Source organism: Azolla caroliniana, unplaced genomic scaffold (assembly GCF_043228905.1).
Source record: "Azolla caroliniana isolate FFs.n. ecotype wild unplaced genomic scaffold, voAzoCaro1.0.p SCAF_2, whole genome shotgun sequence".
In the NCBI taxonomy this organism is placed as follows: Eukaryota; Viridiplantae; Streptophyta; class Polypodiopsida; order Salviniales; family Salviniaceae; genus Azolla; species Azolla caroliniana.
The window spans coordinates 25,523,827-25,548,536 of record NW_028230437.1 but is presented as its reverse complement, the minus strand read 5'-3'; the positions used below and the strand labels follow the sequence as shown (position 1 = coordinate 25,548,536).

Sequence of the window (24,710 nt, the reverse complement as noted above, 5' to 3'; positions counted from 1 at the left end):
GATAATGGCGTGTTCGATTTTATGGCTTTTATTCCATCAATTTCTCTAACAAAGTATTGTTAATGGTTTTCTATATCCAAATTCTAATTCAACCATTATGTGTAAATTATGGCCAAATGGATAATGATGGGTTTGATTTATGATTTAAGGGCTTGTCTTCCACTAATTTATCTCACGATTTAATGTTCATGGTTCTATATCCAAATTCTAAATGATAGAGCTAGGCCTTACAAAATACCTTCTTCCAAGTCATACAAAGAGTCAAAGACATGTGAGTGCCAGTTCCTAAAATAGAATTGAGCCCAGACAAGATGGCCTTGCTATCAATATTTGGGAGGGTAACATTGATCCAATGCAATGCAGAATTAACAAATAAAAGCTTATGTGGCATAAGTCTATAAGATAGGATATAATGTTGCCTTCCTTATGATTTGTTCCTTTGTTTTATTGAACAACATTTATTTATACTTTTTTGTGATTTGGAAAAAATCTAGGCTAACATGCACTTGAAGTTTGGTATGGCTCCATTTCTTTTGTATTAGGATAGGCCTTGAACAAAATTACCAAATAACTCCTTTTCATTCTTGTAGATTTTTATTCTGGCCTAATATTTTGCATCATCTATAATACCTTTTGTGCACATCCAATCTAGAATTTCTTGTAGGTTTTTGTCATAGTAACTCTAAATTTTACAAGCAATTTCGGATCATGTAGGTGATCAATCTAGGGAATTAATACTCTACTTGTGTTGGACAAATCTTTGGGATAATGCCATTTTTCGAGTAGATTTAGTGGTGAAACTCAAATATGAAGAATTCTTAATCCTGTTGCAAGGGCATCGAGCACTTGAGAAATTGGACAACTTACCGAGTTTTAACTTCCAAGGCTTCGAGGAAGTATAGCAGTCATGGTCACAAGTATGGTTATTGTTGATCGCCGACTGGAATGTGGCGTGATATGAGGTAGATAGTGATATGAAGTTTTAACTACGGAAAGGGGAGCTAAAGCTAGTCCAATGGAGATTGATCTCTCATATGTTAGTCATGGAGTTGAGGTAACTACGGAAAAGGGAGCTAAGCTATACATAGTCCAATGGAGATTGATCTCATTGGTTAGGTCATGGAGATGCGCGGAGTGTCCGGGTTTCGGATCCAACTAACATGCCGATCTTTATTGTATCCAATTTGGTGCCCGAAACCAATTTGTATGCCCATTTGAACATGTGAAGAGATTGTTTTATATGTATAGAAGTGCCCGGGATCGCCAAGCACACATGCTTTCGGAACACTCGGGCGGCCAACAGATCACAATCCCCAAACACTAAAAAAGCAGAAAATCAAAAGAAATTCATTCATACACACAACACACACACACACACACACACACATGTCATATAAAAAAGCAAACAACAAAAGCAACATGAATGAATGCAAGTCAGCACAATTTGGTTTTTAGTAAAATTTGTTTTTTGACAATTCTGATACATATATGTAGTAATAATGTTTATAAATATAGTAAGAATCATTTTCTGTAAGAATGTTTTTTGTTTTATTTTTTTGGAGAAGGCAAAATTAAAGACATTATGAAGCAAATTTGGAAATTTATGTTCTGATCTTGTATCATAAAAACAAATAAATAAATATTACATAGTAATTTAGTTATAATTTGGGGGGGGGGGGCTGTTTCTTCTGCAACAAACAAATACTGTGTCAAACATGTTGAAATCCTGGTCCAGGAGGAGATTTGATCAAGTATTAGAAGAACAAGGAAGAAAGCCGAGTCTACTACTTCTTCCATTTTATCATTAAACCCAATCAATAACTCTGCCTATATGTATCTGTATATATATATATATATATAGATGGATAAATAGATCTATTGTATCCATGAGATCATATTAGATGAACCATTAATTATAACAACTACCTATTGTTTCCGTGGGATCATATTAGATGAAGCATTAATTATAACAGCAGTAAGTAGTATACTACACTAACTCATTCCCTAATTACATCATTAGTTAAATCCTTGGGAGAACCTAATTAAGAAATTTAATTAACAGTATAGTAGTAGTAGTAAATTTAATTATCATAGCTAGTATCTAGCCGAATTTATATGAATATTCTTCGTACCACTGCTACAAAGAATCATATTCATGATGATCATGAAGAGATTCATGATATTGATGGCGATGAATCATCGCGTAGGATCGAATGCGAGGAATTGACGGGCGATAGTATAATGGAAGTGGCGATCTCCGATTGGTGGACGCCCTTATACACCAACGATTCGCTAGGCATGGGTTTGGCTACTACCACTTCAATCGATGATTATATCGATCGTGATAGCAGCTTCAATGCGGACTTCCTGTCGATCGATAATTCTTCTTATGGCTGCGATTGTAGCAATGATCGATCCGACCAGGATGACTATGACGAGTCTCTGGTGGCATCGATCGGCGATTCCCGGAAGAGAATGAGAATATCCGATGGGAATCGATTATTAACGAGAATATCCGAAGGGAATCGATTATTAATTGACGCGACAGCCATGCCATCATCGATAGGCATTCTTCATAACGATGGCAATCGATTCGATGGGTGTGTGCCGCCTTCGATCTGTAATCATCCTCCGAGAAGCTTATGTGACGACAGTCAATTGGATGGCTCTGCATCATCATCGATCGATATGAATGGATTGGATGTGACGGCATCGTCATCATCATCGATGGGTATGATTCGCAACGAGAAGGATTCGGATCGGATCAAGGGACCCGAGGTTAAGGAATTCGTTGTTGAAGGAGAAGAAGAAGAAGAGGAGGAAAGAATTAATGGGGAAGAGGTGGCTCCAACCGATCGATCCGAGGAGGAGAGGCTGTCCGAGGAGGAGAGGCTGTCGATGCCTGCAGATCCTCATGGGATGCTAATTAATCATCAAAATCAAAATCAAAATCAAAATCAAAATCAAACTCAAAATCAAAATCAAAATCAAAATCAAAATCAAAATCAAAATCAAAATCAAAATCAAAATCAAAATCAAAATCAGAATCAGAATCAGAATCAGAATCATAATCATAATCATAATCATAATCATAATCATAATCATAATCAGAATCAGAATCATAATCATAATCAGAATCATAATCATAATCCTCATCGTAATCATAATCATAATCATCCTCATCATGGGAGACGGCCGATCGTCATCCACATGTATGCGCCGAAAGTGATCCAGGCGGAGGCGTCCAACTTCATGTGGTTGGTCCAGTCGCTCACAGGTTCAGATGAGACAAGATCTCAATGCTCGCGCATGAGTTATATGGGTAGCCAGCAGGGATCCATGGAGTCCACAGAGATTCATAGCCACAATGATTTTAACTAATCATTTGATCCAAGCATTTAAATCAACCGCCTGCTCCATCACATGTGGCCACTTAGCTCTGTGAATTATGATGTCGGATCTCGATTACAACAATCCTTCGATCCTAATTACCCACAAGCATTCATAATCTCATCATTGGTTGTGACGAATCAAGTGATAATAATTCATGGTTTAATCAATGATTTTATCAATGAGTTATCGACCTCATAATCATAATCATGCAATCCATGTGTGCTCGCTGCCCATGTGCCACATCTTCCTGCAAAATTATGGTTACACAACCTTGATTCACTTAAGAAAAGCCGTGTAATCATGGCGGTATCAACATTGATGATACCCGCCAGAATTCCATCAATGAAGATCTTACATCCTGCAAATTATAGCTCCGAGATTGATTACTTTGGTCTCAATTTTCGGCCAATCGCAGATGTTGTGACTGGCCACATTACTTGTGCAGAATCTAATGAATGTATTAGATATCCTGATTAATTATCTCTCCTCTCAGATAGTGCATACTTGAGCTTCATTATTTACTTTTTAACACGTACAAATAGAATTGTATTCATGTGCTTAGTTTAACTTAAATTACACACAGAAGTTTAATGTTTACAGGAGTTTAGTCTGATTTTGTTTTCAGACTCTAAGTTATATATATATAAATTTGAAATTTAATATTCATGTGAACATCACATTCTTGTATTAACAAATTCGTGATCTTTCACTAATTATTGATGTGTAGAAGATCCATCATCATGTGGCGTATCATCAAGATCAGGTCTATTGCATTGATCGATGTCACTTCTTATAATAAATGGTGTTGCTATTGAGATCCTCTGCTATTTCATTTATATTTCACGTCGCTTCTAATTAATTATTGATCGTAATAAGGTATCACTTTTTGTCAGACATTTTCTAGCAATCGTCATGCATAAACAAATATCAACAAAGTTCCTATTACATTTGTCAATACTTCTCAGATGATGATCCGGGGGCATTACTTGTAACAAGTAAACATGAAGCGATCACCCCGCCATTACCATCTTCACTTTGACTGATGTGTTAATCAAATCTCTCATCAGTCCAGAGTTTCTGTAATTAACACCAATGGGATGAGTTCCTTTTACCAAATTGGATGAAATTATAATTAGAACACCTGTAATTTTTACCGGCTAAAATAGTGGAAGCTAGGTAACTACTTCCTAGTAAAATGATTACTATTCTAGACAACGCCCCCATGTTTTTTAAAAAATAATCCAAATGCCTTTGGTGAATTGTAAAGGTTACATGCATAGCAAAGTTTCTTCTTATGAACTTCTTGTTGTGGTGATTCATTAATCATGGGGTTATTGTGCTTAATCATGGAGTTATTAAACTTCAATTGTGTATTAAAAGATGTTCATTATTTAGGGTTATCATAATTATTACAATGATTAACATTGTAATTAGCATATTATAAATGTTGTAATAATTAGCACTTCTAATATTATCAATGGGCGTGGAAGCATAATAATGTATTTATCACTTTAGCTAGAGTAGTGATCATCATTTATTAGCTATTATATTATTAGGTCCAAATTAAATGGCACTTTTTGTTGCTACTCGTCAGTAATTAATTGATGACCACCTTCATAATAGTCAACCAACGTTAATTAGTTAATTAAATAATTCCTTCTTATACGACATTTAAATGCGAAGATTTGAATAGTTTAATGTATGCTTGTGGAAAAAGGATTTTGCCGATCTCCTTCAAGTCTCTTAGAAGATTATCTTAATTGATGACCACCTTCATAGTAGTCAACCAACGTTAATTAGTTAATTAAATAATTCCTTCTTATACGACATTTAAATGCGAAGATTTGAATAGTTTAATGTATGCTTGTGGAAAAAGGATTTTGCCGATCTCCTTCAAGTCTCTTAGAAGATTATCTTAATTGATGACCATCTTCATAGTAGTCAACCAACGTTAATTAGTTAATTAAATAATTCCTTCTTATACGACATTTAAATGCGAAGATTTGAATAGTTTAATGTATGCTTGTGGAAAAAGGATTTTGCCGATCTCCTTCAAGTCTCTTAGAAGATTATCTTGATCACATTACTTGCTGCTTTTTTTCTCAATTCTTATCTTGAAAATTTGTATTGAAAGACTAATAATGAGTCGTAACAAAAAAAACGGTCCAAATTTAAGAAGTAAACCATCATTTCGGTATTCACAATGCTTTGCAGTGTTGCTATATTCGGAATTAATCACCTTTCAAATTTGGAGGATATTATTTCGGTGTCTGAACTTCAGATTTTTTCAGCCTATTGGAACTGTTTTTTCAGTCTGAATATTTGTAATGCAGGAGGTGTTCATGGAAAGAAGGAACTTTGACCTTCCAATACACTTATTGGAGTATACAACCCAGGCCACCACTTGCTCTGATGCTGCTTGGCCATCATCTCACTGTACAATGTTGCAATCTTGATTGTCAAATAACAATGTCTCAGGTACTGTCCTCTACCATTCAGTTCCAGAGACAACAGTGCCCATTGTTCATACCTAGGTCATGGCAAGGACCAAGTAAACTACTGAGAAGCAAAAGCTAAAAGAACCCCAAATAAGATGAGCCACTTAGCTAGTTCTCTTTATGAATCATGAAACTCTAGGTATATTATATGTACACACCATGGCTCTCCCTTTAGACTATGTGATTGGTGGTTGTCCACGAACTGATGGGTCAATCTTTGACCTTAGTGAATCCTCATGATTATTCATTCATATGCTCATTGCAGAGTCCTCTTCTCTGGGTATTCGTCATTGTACGCACATATATTGATATTAAAACATTTAATGGTCAAGCTCCCATAACATTGTTGTATGCAATACTTGCATCTTTGCAACATGTTTTTCTCTTTGATGTTTCAAGTCATAACCATTCTTCATGAATGCAATTATGACCTCTTATAGAAAAGAGTTAGGATTTCTTGATCAAGTTCAATCCATCTCCAACCACGCCTTTTACAAGTACCTTCATTACTCACTTGCAATCACCTTCATCATATCCATCTCGCTTGCACTATCCCATAGCCCAGCATCATTGTAGATATTAGACATCATCACGTATGCTGCAGCTTTGTTTGGTTGTAAACGGACAGCCCGATCAAAGACCCTTTTTCCTAGCTGGATATTACCATGCTTTCGACATGCGCCTAGTAAGCAAAGCCACATTGCCAAATCCGGTTGCATAGGCATTCTTGATAGAACATATTCAGCCCTTTCAAGGTCCCCTACACGCCCAAGTAGATCGACTACAGTGACAAAATGCTCAACTTTGGGAACTAATGCATAGTCTGTAGTCATAGATTCAAACATATCAACGCCTTTTTCTGCTTGGCCACCATGACCACAAGCAGTAAGAAGTGACAAAAACGTTACATGGTTGGGTTCTATACTCGCCTGCTTCATTTCATCATAAACTTGAAAGCTTGTTGCAAAATTTCCTCCTCTAGCATAACCTGATATCAATGCACTCCATGCTACCACATCAGGTTCTTGTAGCTCATCAAAAATAGCCAAAGCATCCATCATGCTTGAGCAATTTCCATACGCACGAATAAAAGCTGTCATCAAAAGAAGGCTTGGATCTCTCCGTGTGGAGAGAATATCAGAATGTATCTTCCTACAAATCCCTAATGTTCCAGTTCCACTACATGCTTGAATTACACAAACTAGTGTCGCATCATCCACGATCACATCTTCTTCTTGCATTTGTTCGTATAACTGCAAAGCATTTTGTATTTGTCCTTGTTCAGCATATGCTGAGAGCATAGCAGTCCATGTAACAACATCTCGATCCACTAATTCAGAAAAAACTGTCCCTCCATCCAAAATACTGCCACATTTCCCATACATACTCACCAATGTGCTACTGATGAATGTGTCTACATCAAATCCTTTCATTTGAGCATCAGCATGTAATGCTCGCCCAATGTCTAGGGACTTCTTTTTTGTCGAACGTCCTTTGATAAAAACAGTTTCTTCTTTGCTTGCAAGCACACAACATGCTTGGAGAGCAATTACAAAAGTACGTTCATCTGGGCTCAAACAATTCCCTTGCATAACTACATATAAATATAAGACTTTCTCTGCTTGGCCTTTCTCAAGATAAGCTGATAATATCGCATTCCATGCCGAAATGTCCCTCTCTGATAGGCCGAAGAAGATATTCTCAGCCTCAATAATGCTTCCACACTTGCCATACATATTCACAAGGGTACTACCGACACAAGAATCTAAAGCTAACCCACTTCTCCGTGCATCTGAGTGTAATCCCCGACCAATTTCTAATGCTAAAAGCTTCATCTTTAGTCCCCCCACAACAAGCATATCCTCCTTATCAGCAAGCATACAACATGCTTGGAACAGGATTGCAAATGTCCATTCATTCGGACTAGCTTCCTCACATCTCATTTGTATGTAAAGCTTTAGAGCTTTCTCAACCTCTCCACGGTCAATATATGCAGAAAGCATTGCTGTCCATGATATCACTGTCCGATCCGACATTCCAAAGAAAATACTTTCGGCTCTGTTGATGTTTCCACATTTTCCAAACATATTTATGAGTGTGTTTCCAACAAACACGTTAAAGTGGAAACCTTTTGATTGAATATCTGAATAAAGAGTCTCAACCCTTTCCATACATTTCAACTTCACCAATCCGACATCAATAAGGATAGCTTCTTCTGTGTCTGCAAGCGTGGAACATGCTTGCAAGAGATTAACAAATGTCCTTTCATTCGGCTCCACACAACCTTCTCCTTTCAACTTTTCAAAGAGCTGTAAGGCTTTCTCTCCTTCACCTTGTTCGGCATATGCAGTGAGCATAGCATTCCAAGAGACGATATTCTGTTCTGATAGACCTGAAAATACCTTGTATGCATCTAAAATATTTCCGCATTTTCCATACATACTCACAAGTGTACTCCCAACAAACACATGAGAATCGAAACCCTTAAATAAAACATCAGCATGTAAAGACTTGCCTTCAATCAAATCGGGAATGCCACCACAAGCTTTTAATATACTAACAAAAGTGTATTCATTAGGCTCAACACGATCATGTTTCATATTTCGATACATTTCAAGAGCTTCAATGTATGAACCATTTTCCGTGAATGCTGAAATAAGTGCAGTCCATGAGAAAACTGTGCGATTCTTGACCCTTTTAAACTCATAGAGAGCATGTTCAATATCACCACATTTTGCTAGTATACTAACCAAATAGTCTAGGATCGGACTCGCAAACCCTACATTACCATGTCTAACAAGAGATTCCTGAACTATTCGAACCAATCGTACGTCTTTTTGCTCACCACATGCTTTGAGAAGAGACCAGAACACGTTCTCATGGGGGGTGAAGCCATATTGGTGCATTCGGGTTAGAGCTCCAATGGCCTTTTCCAATTCTCCTTCTTTGCAGAGACATTGTATCTCAGACCCTAATTTGGAGACTTGACAGGAAAGAAGATAACCACCTCCGAAATTAGGGTTTTGATGTATGGATTGGGCTCCAGAACCTGAAGAAGAATACGTCCTGAAACAGGACTTCGAAGCTCTCATAGACTCTGTTTCTCCACCATAGTTTTATACATACATAAAAAGACCTTTGAAAATGCCCATGTTTCTCTGTATTTCCCCAAATGCCCCCCTATTTTTCCTTATTTCCCCAAAATGCCCCTAAACTTTCCTTATTTCCCCAAATGCCCCTGTCCAACCTAAAAAAGGAGAGGATGAAAGTGGTTGTATAATTGCTTGTTGTTTCCTTGAAATGCCTTTAAGTTTCCATTGTGTCCCTAGACTCTAGAGGTTTTCTGTGGCCAACAACGGGAGGATGGTTGCAACCCTACCAAATACTCTCCAGTAGCACATGTAATAATCGAAGAGGAGTTGACCAAGGGAAATTCAAAGAAATAACGAAAACATTAAGAGAGAAAGAAAATCATAGGTAGTTTCATAAACTTTGACTTCGATTAATTAGTCACTCCGTAGTTTTTCTTAAACTTTGACTTAAGAAGTCACTCACAAGTTTCATGGGTGATACATAAGTCATGTTGTGTCATCGATCCATCTCTAACATACGGAGGAAGGGTGAGAGTCAGAGGTTTGCACGTGTCAAGGAATCCATAGATTTCTGAATTTGGTTCACATGCACAAACCCCTGTGTGAAGACAAGATTCCTGTTGAGAATCCAATGACTCATTTGTACACACATATCTTTATACACACCATGGAGAAACTACCAACATATCTTTACACGTGCATGTCACGAGATATATTAGCATTGACAATTGTGTCGTCTAGTTTCTATGTGTGTATGGGCTTATGTGGAGGCCAACTCTAGTGTTGAAGTTGGGCTAATATTAGGGACAAGGTAAGACATGCTTACTCTGCACAATTATGTGGCTATTGGGGACCACATTCTCAGGTGCTTTATCTTGGATGTTATTTTAAAATATCATCAATGATCCACTGTTAGAAAAAGAATTGTAACCATAATGGATAACATGCATCTAGTTGGTTGTGTTATTTCCAAGTATCGCCCTAGTGAAAAGGATTTGGTTGCCCATGTGGGAGATGGAGTACCCATAGAGGGGTTATGCAACTAAGTTATTGCCATTCATCTTCTTGTAGAAAGGATGTTGCATCAAGGGAACCAAAGCCTAGATGGAAGTCGCTATATGGGGTGGAGAAGCAGTATCCAACTTGGCAAAGAGGCCATTTCCCTCTCTATAGACTAGTAGAGGGGGTAGAGTGCATCGAAATTAACCAAAGATGGCATAGACATGGCTCATTACAATTCTCTTATTTAATAAGGTAGAGAGGGTGCAAGATGGAAGCCATATGGAGGTTGGGGTCATGACTCATGAGAACTTTGTGATGGGGTGGGTAAGAATGCTTTGTTAGGAAACAAGTCCCTCCGGACGGGAAGTGAGAAGAACAGGGCTGATGAGCAAACTCGGCCGAGGCCGAAACCGGATGACGAGTACCCGGCAACGGAAGACCCGGTGAGAACCGGATGACGAGTACCCGACAAGAGTCGGATGGCGAAGGCCCGGTGAGAAATGCTCACCGGATGAAGGGACATATTCGTAAATATGTTTTCTGAGAGTCCATCGGGGCTATATTTGTAAATAACCGAAAAGTCATATTAGTATAAATATGACTTAGGGCAAACTTAGTGTATTGTGTGGTTGTCATTCTTGTTGGTGCAAGATTAGAGTGCATAACTGTGTACAGAGAGAGAGAGAGAGAGGAAGAGGTCGTTGCCTCTGTTGTAACCGCCGCCTGTGGCGAAGATAGCAAGCCCGGAGAGGAAGAGGTCATTGCCTCGGTGCTTTACTATTGTACATTGTGATATAATGATAGTTTGCAGTCTGTGGGCTGCCGTGGTTTTTCCCTAGTTTGGGTTTTCCACGTTAACATCCTGTGTACTCTTCTCTTCATTGTGTCGTGCGTTCATTACCCATTTTCTGTGTTTGATCCTAGGCTTGGTTGTGGTCGAGCGTTGTTCATCAGGAGCGTGTATTCCTGTCAAAGTGGTATCAGAGCAAAATGACACAGAAAATGGACGAATCGTTGGGAGGCATGTTCAAGCTCACCGGCTCCAACTATTCCGTGTGGAAGTCGAAGATGAGGGACATGCTTGTGGTTAAAGATCTTTGGTTGCCGGTTCAGTTCGGGGACAAGAGACCAGACAAAATCGACGCCACGATATGGGAGGTGATGCACATGAAGGCAATGGCTTACATACGGTGCTTGATCGGCATGAGTTTATACAACAACTTCAATGAAGAGAGCAAGGCTCATGAGCTTTGGGAGAATATCAACATTATGTTTCAAAACAAAAATGCTGTTAATCAGGTTTCGGTATTTCGGAAGCTAGTAAGACTCCGGTACCAAGATGGCCCCAGCATGGCGGAGCACATGAATGCCTTCCAGGGGCTGATCCACCAGGAAACATCATTAGAAGTACCTCTTGCCGATGAGGTACTAGCGTTACTCCTGCTCGGTTCCCTCCCAGATAGCTGGGAGACGTTGGTTGTCACTTTGGGCAACGCCGGGCTAGAAGGGAAATAGTTATCCCTAGCAAGAGTGAAGTCGAGCTTGCTAGATGAGGAGGCGCGTCGGAAAGATAAGGATACGAGCTCCGACTCCAAAATGCTCCTTACCGAATCGGAATGCGGAAGACAAAGGAACCGTAGTCCCAAAAACCGGGAAAAGTTGGGGACATGGTCAAAGTCAAGGGAGAGGCCTACTTGCGTCTATTGCAGCAAGCCGGGTCACTTCCAAAAGAACTGTCGGCACTTCCGAAAAGACAAGGAAACTGACGGTACCGATTCGAATCGGACACCGGACCGGAACAGTAAAGTCCGGAGGGGGCCAGACTGGAAGGGAACGACGACAATCGTGGCAAATGACGAAGAGTTGATGCTCATCACCGAGGAGAGTGAGCTAAACCTTGTCGGCGGCGAGATGACATGAGTGGTCGACTCCGGAGCGTCGTTCCACCTTACCCCGAACTGGAAATGCTTCTCATCCTACTCAGCTGGTGATCACGGCTGTGTCCGGATGGGGAATGAAGGTACATGCTGAATTGTCGGCATAGGAGACGTGTGGTTGACAACACCAACTAGATGCAAGTTGCTGCTGAAGGATGTCCGACACGTTCCGGAGATTTGTCAGAAGCTGATATCAGCCGGTCGGCTAGATGATGAAGGCTACACGGGTAGCATCCGGAACGGTGTTATGAAGTTCAGCAAAGGGAGCCTGATTGTGGCTCGGGCCCGGAAGGTAAACACGTTGTGCCTGATGAATGCCCGGGTATTCCCGGAAAAAGTGAACATGGCATCTGACACTGCTGGTGAGCTGTGGCACAAGAGGCTGTGTCACATGAGCGAGAAGGGGATGAAGAGGCTTGCAGACGACAACCTCATTCCAGTGAAGAACGTGCACTTGGAGAAGTGCACTGATTGTCTGGCCGGTAAACAAAACTGGACCTCCTTCCGATCGAGGCCACCGATGAGACGTAATGCACCACTAGAGTTGGTGCATACTAATGTATGTCAAGTGGACACGAAGTCACATGCCGGATCACAGTACTTCGTGACATTCATAGATGACCACAACCGGAAGCTGTGGGCCACACCGTTGAAGACGAAGGATCAGGTGTTATCCGTCTTCAAAGAGCTCCACGCGAGAGTGGAAAGAGAAACCGGCCGGAAGCTGAAGGCGGTTCAAGCTGATAATGGAGGTGAATACCAGGGGTAGTTCGAGGAGTACTATCGCTCGAAGGGAATCCGGATCGAATTAACCGTGCCGAAGACGCCAGAACTAAACGGGCTGGCCGAGAGGATGAACCGGACCATAATGGAGAGGGTTCAGAGTATGTTGGCGCATGCAAAATTACCCAAGACGTTTTGGGCTGAGGCGCTGTCGACAACAACGTATGTGATAAACAGATCACCCTCAGTGCCCTTGGATGGAGACACACCGCAGAAGGTGTGGACCGGTAAGGAAGTGTCCTACCAGCATCTGAAGGTGTTCGGGTGTCTCGTGTACATGCATGTTGCTAAGGACCGGAGAGGAAAGTTGGATCCAAAGACCCGGCCATGCATATTCCTCGGATACAACGATGATGAGTTCGGCTACCGAGTGTGGGATCCGGTTGACAAGAAGGCTGTCCGGAGTCGAGATATTATCTTCATGGAGGACAAGACTCTTGCTGATTGGGAGTCGGAGAAGAAGATAATGAACTCCGATGAGATTCGGACACACCCGGCTAAGAGCTGGTTGACACTTGAGGAACCAACCGGTTACGGTGAGAATACCGAACCGGCAGAAGAAGAAGTAGAGGAAGCTGAAATCAGAACCGGCCAAGACCCCGAATCGGATTCGGATGAAGAACAAATAGTGGAACTGGTTGCTGAAGGCCAAAGACGAATATATCCTCTCAGAGAGAGAAGGCCCCCCCGGAGATTTCCGGATGTAGAGCATGTGCTGCTGACCGATGAGGGTGAGCCAGAAAGCTTAGACGAAGCTAAAAGTGACGCCCATAGCCGCAAATGGTTAAGTGCCATGCAGGATGAGATGGATTCCCTGCATGAGAACCATACGTACGAATTGGTGGAGTTGCCGAAAGGAAAGTGAGCACTCCGAAACAAGTGGGTGTACAAGTTGAAACCGGGAGATGTCGGCAACCCCCCGAAACACAAAGCCAGGATCGTGGTGAAGGGGTTCCAGCAAAAGAAGGGCGTGGACTTCGACGAGATTTTTGCCCCGGTAGTAAAGATGACCTCCATCCGGACGGTGCTGAGTATAGCGGCAAGCATGGACCTGGAGGTAGAGCACTTGGACGTGAAGACAACATTCCTTCACGGTGACCTCGAAGAGGAGATCTACATGCAGCAACCGGAAGGATTCGTGGAGAAAGGGAAGGAGCATCTGGTTTGCCGATTGAAGAAGAGCCTGTACGGACTAAAGCAAGCTCCCCGACAATGGTACCGGAAGTTCGACTCCTTCATGACCGATCAAGGGCACCACAAGACGCAGGCCGATCACTGCGTGTTTGTGAAGAAGTTCGAAGGAGGCGACTTCCTGATACTCCTTCTGTACGTGGACGACATGTTGATCGTCGGACGGAACCAAGCCAGAATACGGATGCTGAAGAAGGCTCTCAACCGAACTTTCGCAATGAAAGACTTCCGGCAAGACAGATGTTGGGGATGCATATCATCCGGAACCGGCCAACGAAGCAACTGTGGCTATCATAGGAGAAATACGTGACAAAGGTGCTTCAATGGTTCAACATGTTAGAAGCGAAACCGGTTGGATCGACACTCCCGGCAAACTGCAGATTATCCGGTAAGCAAAGCCCGAAGACGAAAGCAGAGGAGGCTGATATGATGAAGGTTCCATATGCCTCTACCGTCGGGAGCTTAATGTACGCAATGGTGTGTACCCGACTGGATATAGGATACGCAGTCAGAGTGGTGAGCTGGTTTATGAACAATCCTAGCAAGGAGCACTAGAACGCGGTCAAATGGATACTCCGGTACTTGAAGGGCACTTTGAACATGTGTCTCCGATTCGGCCTTGGTAAACCTCAACTTGACAGTTTTACCGATTCGGACATGTCGGCTGATGTGGATACCAGCCGGTCTACATCCGGGTATGTAATGACATATGTAGGGGGAGTTGTTTCGTGGCAGTCGAGGCTACAGAAGACGGTTGTGTTGTCAACCACGAAAGCGGAGTACATGGCGGCTGTGGAAGCTTGCAAGGAAATACTATGGATGAAGGACTTCATCGAAGAGCTCAGTATCCGGCAAGATGAATACCGACTCTATTGCGACAGTAAAAGTGCCATCCACCTTGCTAAGAATGTAGCGTACCACTCCAGGACAAAGCACATCCAGCGTAGGTATCACTGGATCCGGGAGTGAGTAGAAGATCAAGAGTTCGCACTGATGAAGATCCACACGGCCGAGAACGGGTCAGATATGCTGACCAAAGTATTGATACCTGACAAGCTGGATGCATGTCGGAAGCGGATCGAACTAGTAAGACATCCCATGCCGGAGTGAAGGGGGAGTTTGTTAGGAAACAGGTCCCTCCGGATGGGAAGTGAGAAGAACAATGCTGATGAGCAAACTCGGTCGAGGCCGAAACCGGATGACGAGTACCCGGCAACAGAAGACCCGGTGAGAACCGGATGATGAGTACCCGGCAAGAGCCGGATGGCGAAGGCCCGGTGAGAAGTGCTCACCGGATGAAGGGACATATTCGTAAATATGTTTTCTGAGAGTCCATCGGGCTATATTAGTATAAATATGACTTAGGGCAAACTTAGTGTATTGTGTGGTTGTCATTCTTGTTGGTGCAAGATTAGAGTGCATAACTGTGTACAGAGAGAGAGAGAGAGAGAAAGAGGTCGTTGCCTCTGTTGTAACTGCCGCCTATGACGAAGATAGCAAGCTCGAGGTCGTTGCCTCGGTGCTTTACTATTGTACATTGTGATATAGTGATAGTTTGCAGTCTGTGGTCTGCCATGGTTTTTCCCTAGTTTGGGTTTTCCACGTTAACATCCTGTGTACTCTTCTCTTCATTGTGTCGTGCGTTCATTACCCGTTTTCTGTGTTTGATCCTAGGCTTGGTTGTGGCCAAGCGTTGTTCATCGGGAGCGTGTATTCCTGTCATGCTTGTAGTCATGCTTTCCCACATTTGATGGTGTGTCATAAGTATACACATAATTATCAATTCAATTTGTGATTAGAGATCAAATCAAGGCTAGAGATAGGTTAATTGAACCCATTCTATCCAATTTCACCCCATATACAATTCCTTGGGTTTGGAATTATATAATGGACTATGCTTAAGTTTAGAGTTGTGTTTGTAAATTGCGGTTGCAATGCCATGGATATGTTTGGGATGCTCCATGGTTCCCATAATCCTACCAAGGACTTACATGTGCCAAAGACATAAGTATGTGTGTGAGCCTTGTAGTATGTCAGTTGGCTTCAATTCTCAGGTATGAAAGTCTTGAGTATAATGCCGACATGTTTATTAGCAATCTCCTTTTAAAGGGCAATCTTATTGTTTCAACCAACCAATTTTATTGTGGAAAATATGACCATTTCAATGTTGTAAAGACTATTTGTTTATTAGCAAAATACTAGTTTCCATGAACATTAAATCATGAGGAAATTTTATAATGAAGTCAAATCAAACTCTAATGTTCAAGATTTTGTTGTGTATGAAATTTGAGTTTATGGAGATCTTCATCGAACTTAAGGGATGATTGACAGAGAGAGTGGAAGATTGTCTTGGGGCTCATTCGAACTTGCTACATGGGGAGGAGCTTAGAGCGTGGGGTTTCTTAACTTCTATGTTGGGAATCCGGGACTCGTGGTATTCTACTATGGCAGTTGAGGTGAATTCCTTAAGGTTCTCACGATTTGGCTGGAAGGAGAGTGAAGGATGTCACTCTAGATTGAACCGCATCTATGTGAGCCCCGGGATAGAGGAATGGAGTGGCTTCTCATCCATTCTTGTTGGTTTTACTTATTCGGATCACCTTCCAGTATCCTTGACTCTTGAACCTATTTATAAGAAGAAGAGTGAGAGCAATGTGAGGATTCCTCCGAAGATTTTCGGTATCCAGAAGGTTAAGGATGCAATGAATACCATTTGGACGGCATCCCCATCAGCCCACGACCTGATACAAGTACTGGAGGAAAAGATTATTAATTCTTCTTTGTTTCTTCAGAAAGTGGCTAGGGAGGAGCTGTTAAGGTGTCAATACCATCTGCAATGCCTAAGGAAGGCAGTCATCTCAGCTCAAAAGCTCACGCAAGTGAACCCATGTTGTGCTTGGGCGAAAGACAGGCTGCAGGAGGCCACTAGGTTGCTGCAGGAGGTTAGACAACAACGTGAGCAATTCCTCTTCAGAAAGTCAGCAACATGGTGGGCTGTCAAGGGAGATAAAGTTAACAGGGAATTTTTTCTTGCCAAGCCTCCGAAACGGAGAGGAACACATTCATAGTCTCAAACGGGAGGATGATTCAATGACATTTGATCAAGAGGAAATCTTGCAAATGGCGACTAATTACTACAGAGACCTTTTAGCTCCTACGTTGACAAACGACCCTCCGAGTAACCTGATGCATGGTGTAATTACATGCTTGAAAACCAGGATTGGAGAGGCAGCTAAAGCGAAGTTGTCAAAAGCCATAGAGGAGGAAGAGATTGTAGCGGGGCTAGATAAGATACATAGTATGGCTTGTCCTGGTGCTGATGGTCTTCCCAAAGCCTTCTTCAAGGAGTTTTGGGAGCAAATTTTTCCAAGCTTGAAAGCTGGACTGCAAGAGATGTGGAGAACGGGACGGATGCCGAGTAGCTTCAATGAAGGCTTGATCTACTTGATTCCGAAATCGGTGACTGCGCTGCATGAGATTAAGCAATGGAGGCCCATTACAATTTTAAACCTAATTTATAAAAAATTTGCTAACATATTAGTGCAGAGAATCAAGCCCTTCCTAGGCGATATCATCCAATCCAATCAAACTGGTTTCATGGAGCATCGTTCTATTATGGACAACGTGATTTTGTTTTGGGAGGCTGTTGCAATGGCGAAGGTGACCAATCAAAACTTAGCCTGTCTGATGCTCGACTTCGAGAAAGCCTATGATCGAGTGCAATGGTCTTTCTTGGAAGAAGTGATGAAGGTCATTGAGCTACCATTGGAATGGAGGTGTGCTGCCCAAGCCTTATATAGGAATGGCTCGAGTAAGGTGCTGATTGCAGGGAGGAAAGGAGCTCAAATCATTCTTACTCGATCCATCAGGCAGGGTTGTCCTCTTGCCCCCTTTCTTTTCCTTTTTATTACTGAAGCAATGTCTGCCCTTTTTAATAGCCAAGGGGCAAATCTTCATGGTCTTTCGATCCCTAATGCAAGGAAGTCCCTGCTGGATTCGGATTTCGCGGACGATACGATGCTATACCTCCAAGGAAATGAAGCGAATCTTGAGAGGGCACAGAGTGCTATTGAGCTCTTTTGGAAGGCATCGGGAGCGTCCATTAATTGGAAGAAGTCCAAGGGTTTTTGGATCAGCTTGGAGCCCGAGCCTGTTTGGAAGCCAAATGCTGAATTCAAATGGATTGCAAATGGGGAAGCCACTAGGTATCTGGGAACGTGGATTGGGGTAGATATCGACAAGGGAATTCAGCTGCAACATATTCAAAGCAAAATCTGTGACAAAATTTGCAACTGGTCAGGGATGAACTTATCATTGGCTGGCAGGATCATAGTAGCTAACCATGTGCTTTTGTCTACATTATGGCATGCAGTTTCAGTGTGGATGTTTGACAAGCAAGCTATTCATACTATTAAAGCGTGTATTAGGGGATTTCTTTGGGCTGGGATGAGGAAAGACAATGCGGCAGCCAAAGTATCATGGTCTACATTGATTCTTCCCAAGAGTAAGGGGGGTCTAGGATTGGTTGACCCTGGATTGCAGAGTTAGGCATTGTTATGTAAGATATTGGTAAGAAGCTTGCTACCCGGTGATGAGTTATGGAAAACATTGATACATAATAGGAGCATTCTATGGAGTCCAAGATTGGGTGGGCAATGGAAGTCACACAAAGCGTGGCCTTTTTGCATGGACTTAAAATTGAGGAAATCTAACCGATTGGCTGATTGTACTTGTATGTCAGTGATGCAGGCGTGGAGTATGCTTTGTGGGCATCTAAGTCGGAATCATCCAAGTACTAGTGCTGAATGGATGCGCCAACCCCTATTGTGGAACGAGACCGTGCAATCGCCAGAAGGAATGATGCTTGGACAAAGCATGCGCATGCCGTGGGCTATATTGCATTGTCTAGGGATACACTCGGTGGCTGATTGGCTGCGGTTGTCCGGCAATAATCGTGATCAATTATATGAAGACATGGGAAAGGTCAGAAATGGCAGAAAGATGCTTGACGTAGTGAATACAGTTGTCTCCTCGCTTCCTATTGGTAATGAGGAAGAGGGTGAATGGTCTGGACAATGTGATGGTACCGGAAATATTATCAATGTCAGGGGTCTAGGAAAGAGTGGGAAGATCGTCTTGATGGGATTATTAGATGAAAGTGCAGGCTGGTACCCTATTAGAATTGTGGCAAGACACGGAAAGAAATGGAAGGTGAATCCACCAGTCGAAGAGGTCGAGGAGGATTGGATCTTGTACGTGGTTGAAGGCAAGCCTCTCGAGCGCGTAGAATGGGATCCCGCTGAATATAGGTGGAAGGGAGAACAAGCTAAATCACTAGGTTTCTTCGAATACTCGACGCGCTTGGGGAGAAAGTTAGGTTCGTATCGTGAGAAATGTGCCAACAAATGGACCCATGCAGCTATCGATTCAGTCTTCGTGGATAGAACCAGGAGCAGGATATGGAACTCATCCCTTCCCGAGCGGATCAAAGTGTTTTTCTGGTTAATCACCCATCGGGTTGTTCCAACGGGAAAGTGGCTTGGGAATAGAGGCGGCATGAGTGGTTGCAAGGCGTGTAGTGTGGGCTTGGAGGACATCGCTCATTGTTTGTGGTGTTGCCCACGAGCGCAAGAAATCTGGCTGAGGAGCTTAAGAATCTTGGCTCGTTTTGGGGTTGAGGTTCATGTATCGAGCGCAGCAATCACTTGGTTGGCCACTGAATCGGCCTCGTGGTTTCAAGGGTGGAATGGAAACAGTCCTTCTTTAATGGTGAAGCAAGGATCTGTGCAACCAGCAACGCAAGGAGGTTTTATTCTTCTTACAGGAACGCTACGTGGACATATGGGTATTAGTGGTCGGCCTTACGGTCTGGCAAGTGTGGGTATCTCGGTGCAAGGAGACCCTTGCAGGTAAACGAACCCCACCGGTTGAGAATTTAATGATGATCTGGTTTAATCTTATTTCTACGTTGCGAGGTGAGTTTGAAAGTCTTCAAGGGCCATCTGATGCAAGTGAAGAAGCTAGAGCTTGATTCCTTCGGAAATGGAGCGGTTCGTCGATGCTGCAGATAATGGATGGTAAAGTGAAGTGGAATTATCAACCACCGCGGTGGCTGTTCCCTCCAAGTGTTCCTAACATCTAGATGGGTGCTGCCATGAGGAGCGAATGGAGGACATCTATGCTGAATTCTGTTTTGTGTGAGGCTCACGTGGAGAATATGTGTTCGAGTAACGCTATACACATAGAATGATGTGATGATGTGGAGTTGTTTTTTTATGTTGTTTCATCTACACATTGTTTTCCTTTGACATGCAAGATGTCTTGTAAGATATGAGTTGTAAATGATTCCTTTGTACATTCTTAACTAATGGAAGTAGATGTTTTTGGAAAAAAATAAATAACTACATTAACAATATCATAGACCCTTGCAATGCTCCTTCAATATTGAAATAAATGAATAACTATACATATATTATCCATAACACACGATGTTTAGTTTCGTTTGTCAAAATGTATAAATACACCATTCATTGGTGCTCTTGAGCCCCTTTGCTCAATCTTGGCTCACAATGTTCACATGAGCTATGCAACATAATATCATTTGTCCTTTAGAATTAAAAGCGACAATATCTCTTTCTGCTCATGTAAATACAATAATAGAGTCTCATTCATATCAACTCATGGAGTAATATTCTTGTTAATATGGAAGTTTTAAGAAATGTAACCAAAATTGCATGCTTTTATTGTTGTATAAAACTATGTTGATTGTTGTTAGGGTGTAATTTCTCTTATTTGGTGAGGCTCGTGAAAAGAAGCATTATATTGAGTATGGTAATAGTTGCAAAAGAGTGCCATCCCTATTTGACATCCATTAATTGCAATACCAGAAGAAATTCCATTTACCGCTAACAATAGGCTTGTAATTTATTCTTCGTTGAAACCCTAATTATACAATAAGTGCTAGGAATCAAGATTATTCTCTTAAACTAATCGCTTGGCCAAACCAAATTATCCTAACCTAGGATATGGCATGTGGTGATGATGTACTTCATTTAGTTAAGATTAAGTGTTTCATGTGTGCAATTCATATGTTCCCATATAATAACGAGTTTTTGCCAACAAGCTATACCTTTGGATGAGTCTAATTTTACAACAACATATGGCAAATCATGCACTATAAAAGAGAGATCTCGAATCTACAACAATTATTTAGAGTGGGCTCCAAAATTGGACTATACTAGAAGTACTAGATAGTTTTATTCATACGATATGTGGAAATACATCTTGTTAATAATTGTAGAATGAGAACAATGCTTTAACAATGAACGTGGAAATTTACCATTGAAAAATTTACAATACAATATACCTTGCATATAAATGGCGGAGCCTATAATGTAAGATGTGGAACAAAGAAGAGGCCCATAAGAAATAACATGTGGGACACTTTCATTTACAATAATCTAGAAGAGTGGAAATAGGTGTGGGGGCATGGCGATGTGCCACTAATGAGATTAATCCAATAATATGGATACATGGTAGAAGATAAGATGTGGTACAATACAAAATGTGTAACAAAGGAGAGGCTTATATGAAACAAAATGTAGGACAATGTGATCTACGTACATCAAAAAGAGGTGGAAATGCATGAGTAAACGCATAGGGTGGTCAATGTGTCATTACCAAGCTTGATACAACATGAGATAGTATACAATAGAAGATAAGATGTGGAACAAAGGAGAGGCCCACATGAAATAAGTCATTGGATGATTTCATTTAGGAACATTTGAAAGGGGGGTAAAAATAGATAAACAAGAACCATGGCATGTCAATGTGTCAAAATTAAGTTTAGAGGGGAGAAAAAAAGAACATTTTGCAAGATAAAGTGTGGGACACAAATTCATTTGGAAGCATCTAAGGGCAATAGAAACAACTACACATGAAAAGGGAGTGGATATAAGAGGTTTATTCAGTGTGCTACCTATCTAATACTCTGAATATTTGTTTGCAAATTATTCACAAAGAGTTATCAAGACTTTAACACATATGATCCTAAATGGTTTCTCGCAATTCATGTGAACATGAGAAAACTTTATGCAACTTGTTGAATTGCGTTTTAGCAATGAATACTTGTCATGATAAGGAGATAAGGTCTTTGAATGTGTGTGTGATGTTGCAAACTATTTTGATTCATCATCCCTTCAAAAGATTTTTAGGTTGCTTCCTAGTAATCAATAATAACTTGGTTATATCATGTACATAAAAGCGGTAAGCATGAATATTGGAAGTTGAACAACACAGACTCATTCATTATCGATGATTATATTTTCTGTTTGATTACTACTTCTCGAACACACAAACTAGCTTGAGAATTTTATCTTTCCATACCACACCAATTGTAGCTCGAGGGTTGTCTAAGAGTGGCATGGAGGGGTTTAATACAAGAAGACATGAGATGTAATGGAAGTTACAAAGAGTGGGTTGTGTTGACACAACACAATAAACAATATTGTAGGGTCTCGTAGAGATATTCTATGAAAAAGGATTTATTGCATTAGAGATTTGTTAGTTTATTGGGGAAGAATTAGATTGTAGCAGTTTACTGGGGAATAATAAGTTGGAAGTATGATTATATTGAAGAGTGGCAAACATGGACGGTAGTCCATGTTGATCACAACATAAAGTCTTTCACAATATGATTATTGCTTGTAGCTTATGTAATAAGGAGACTTTACACTACAAACATTTATATAAACGATTTGTCTCACTGGTAATCCCAATCATCGATCCCTCAAGTTTTAAAAATTTGTCGCAACCTTATATTTCATCATGACATTGTAACTTTTACTATATATCATTCTCCACACTCGTGGAATGTTGAATTCATAGTTACTATAACAACCTCTTATTCATGTTGTAACATTTGTCTAGCATATACAGTGTTTACAATCCCTTGTTGGAAATTAGGGCCCATCACACACAACTTTTGTATCTATTGAAACCTATCTTTTTCTAGTGTTATGGAAAATCAAAAGATTCAGTGTAAAATTAATAATAGCATGCTACTTTTCATGCCACTTGGATTTTATGTGTTCACTCTACGAGAAAAAACTGTTTGCCTCGTATTGATCGCTACATCAAGCAAGTTTTGGCCACCTACATGGTTGCAACGCGTTTTGGCCGGCTAAGTGCATGGATGCAAAGAATATCTATTAAATAACAAAATCCTTGGGGAGGAGAGAAGAAAGAATCCAAAATTCGTACATGGAGAATCTTACTCGTGTAAAAGAATTCACATAAACCTATGACATATTCAATCTAGTTAAATACTAGTGGCATGCCACAGTGACAAAATATTGATTTTTGTAGAGTGAACCTTAATCCTCCTACTAGCACAATCACTATAAATACTCTCCCAACCTCACATCAATCTTCACACCCAAGAATTTAAAAGTCTAAGGTTATATTAGAGATATAATTAGCACCATCTTCTATAACTATACTTTCTCATTAGTAATACCTTCTCTTGCTCTTCTCTCTTCTAGTGATTATGGCCATGCACCTTAATAACATGAGCTCCCACCCCATCATCCCTGGATTTGTAACTATGTTCATATTATTACTAGTGTGTGCCACAACTTATGTCGATGCGAGTTGCACCGTCAAGAACACGTCGGGAAACAAGGTCCTCATTGTTCCGACCATCGATGTGAGCATCACCATCGAGGTCGATGTTGGTGCATCCATTGAGTTGCCCAAGCAATACCAACATTGTTACTTTAAGAATGCTGATACCGGGCACCAACAAGGCCCCTTCACCCTCACTGATGAGTCTGTTGTCGCTTGTGTGAAGGGGAAAGCTCAAGGTACTATCGACATCTATGGAAGTTCCCGCTCACTTGTCTCTGTTGTGCTCAACCTCTTCCCTTGCCTTCCACTCGTTAGCATTTGCGTCTCTCTCTAAATGTCGATTATGATCTTTGAGTGTACGAGTGAGATAGAATAAATGTTGCTTTAATGCATCATCATTAATAAAATAACATTTGTTGTTTTGTATCTTAATACTTATAAGATCATGTAAAATACTCTTGAGAGTGTTATTACATGAAATAGCATTTCAAAGTTTGACATGTATATTTGCCACAATATTTTACATGGTTCTACTTGGTAATCTACTTCATATCTCCATTTGCTTTACCTTATGTCGCGGCTTTATACATACATTGTTTATGGTGTCTTGTAACACCACTTCACAATTTTAACACGGTTTTGTTTGAATGCCTTAGTTTTTTAAATAAGTTTCTTTTTTCTGGGCCATTTCACAAGTTGATTGCCACTATGCCTATGTGTACCCTCTCTACCTACAAGTTATAGCCACATTGGAGCTCCTTAGAGTGGGTGCCTCTGGAAATAGTCACCATCTTTTTCATTTCCCACAAGAGAAATCATAACAAAGCAACAAGTCTTATTCCACTCTAGCAATGACCAAGAGCCACATCAACAACAACCAACAAGCAAGTAAACCTCTCTCATAGAAAGGGGCATTATATGCATATGGCCCCAAGGCTCCATAAACTTCTTAGGGAATAGAGTAATGGGTAGGTGAGATTGACTTGGATATATCATTTTTCGCTATGCGTAAACGGTGACTAGTCTTGATTAATAACCAGCCTTGGGAATATCAGAGTGCAAGCAAATTATACACGTGTGCCATGCCGTCATCACTAGGTCGAAGGGGAATGTTATAATGGTTTATATTGGATTGGTCATTGTGGTCCTAAAGGTCTCTTCCTCCTTTACCCACACGTTTGTGTTCC

The 24,710-nt window shown here is 41.1% G+C and overlaps 1 protein-coding gene across 1 annotated transcript; it reads right to left on the bottom strand.

Moving 5' to 3' along the window:
- Positions 1 to 6,158: 6,158 nt before the first annotated feature.
- Positions 6,159 to 8,992, bottom strand: LOC147867821 (pentatricopeptide repeat-containing protein At2g03380, mitochondrial-like). Its single transcript, XM_087315631.1, has one exon. The coding sequence runs from the start codon at positions 8,981 to 8,983 to the stop codon at positions 6,398 to 6,400; it is 2,586 nt and encodes an 861-aa protein (XP_087171757.1). The 5' UTR covers positions 8,984 to 8,992; the 3' UTR covers positions 6,159 to 6,397.
- Positions 8,993 to 24,710: the final 15,718 nt, after the last annotated feature.

Bases quoted from the DNA above. Each gene is read 5' to 3' on its own strand.
- LOC147867821 (XM_087315631.1), bottom strand. From the start codon at position 8,983: ATGAGAGCTTCGAAGTCCTGTTTCAGGACGTATTCTTCTTCAGGTTCT.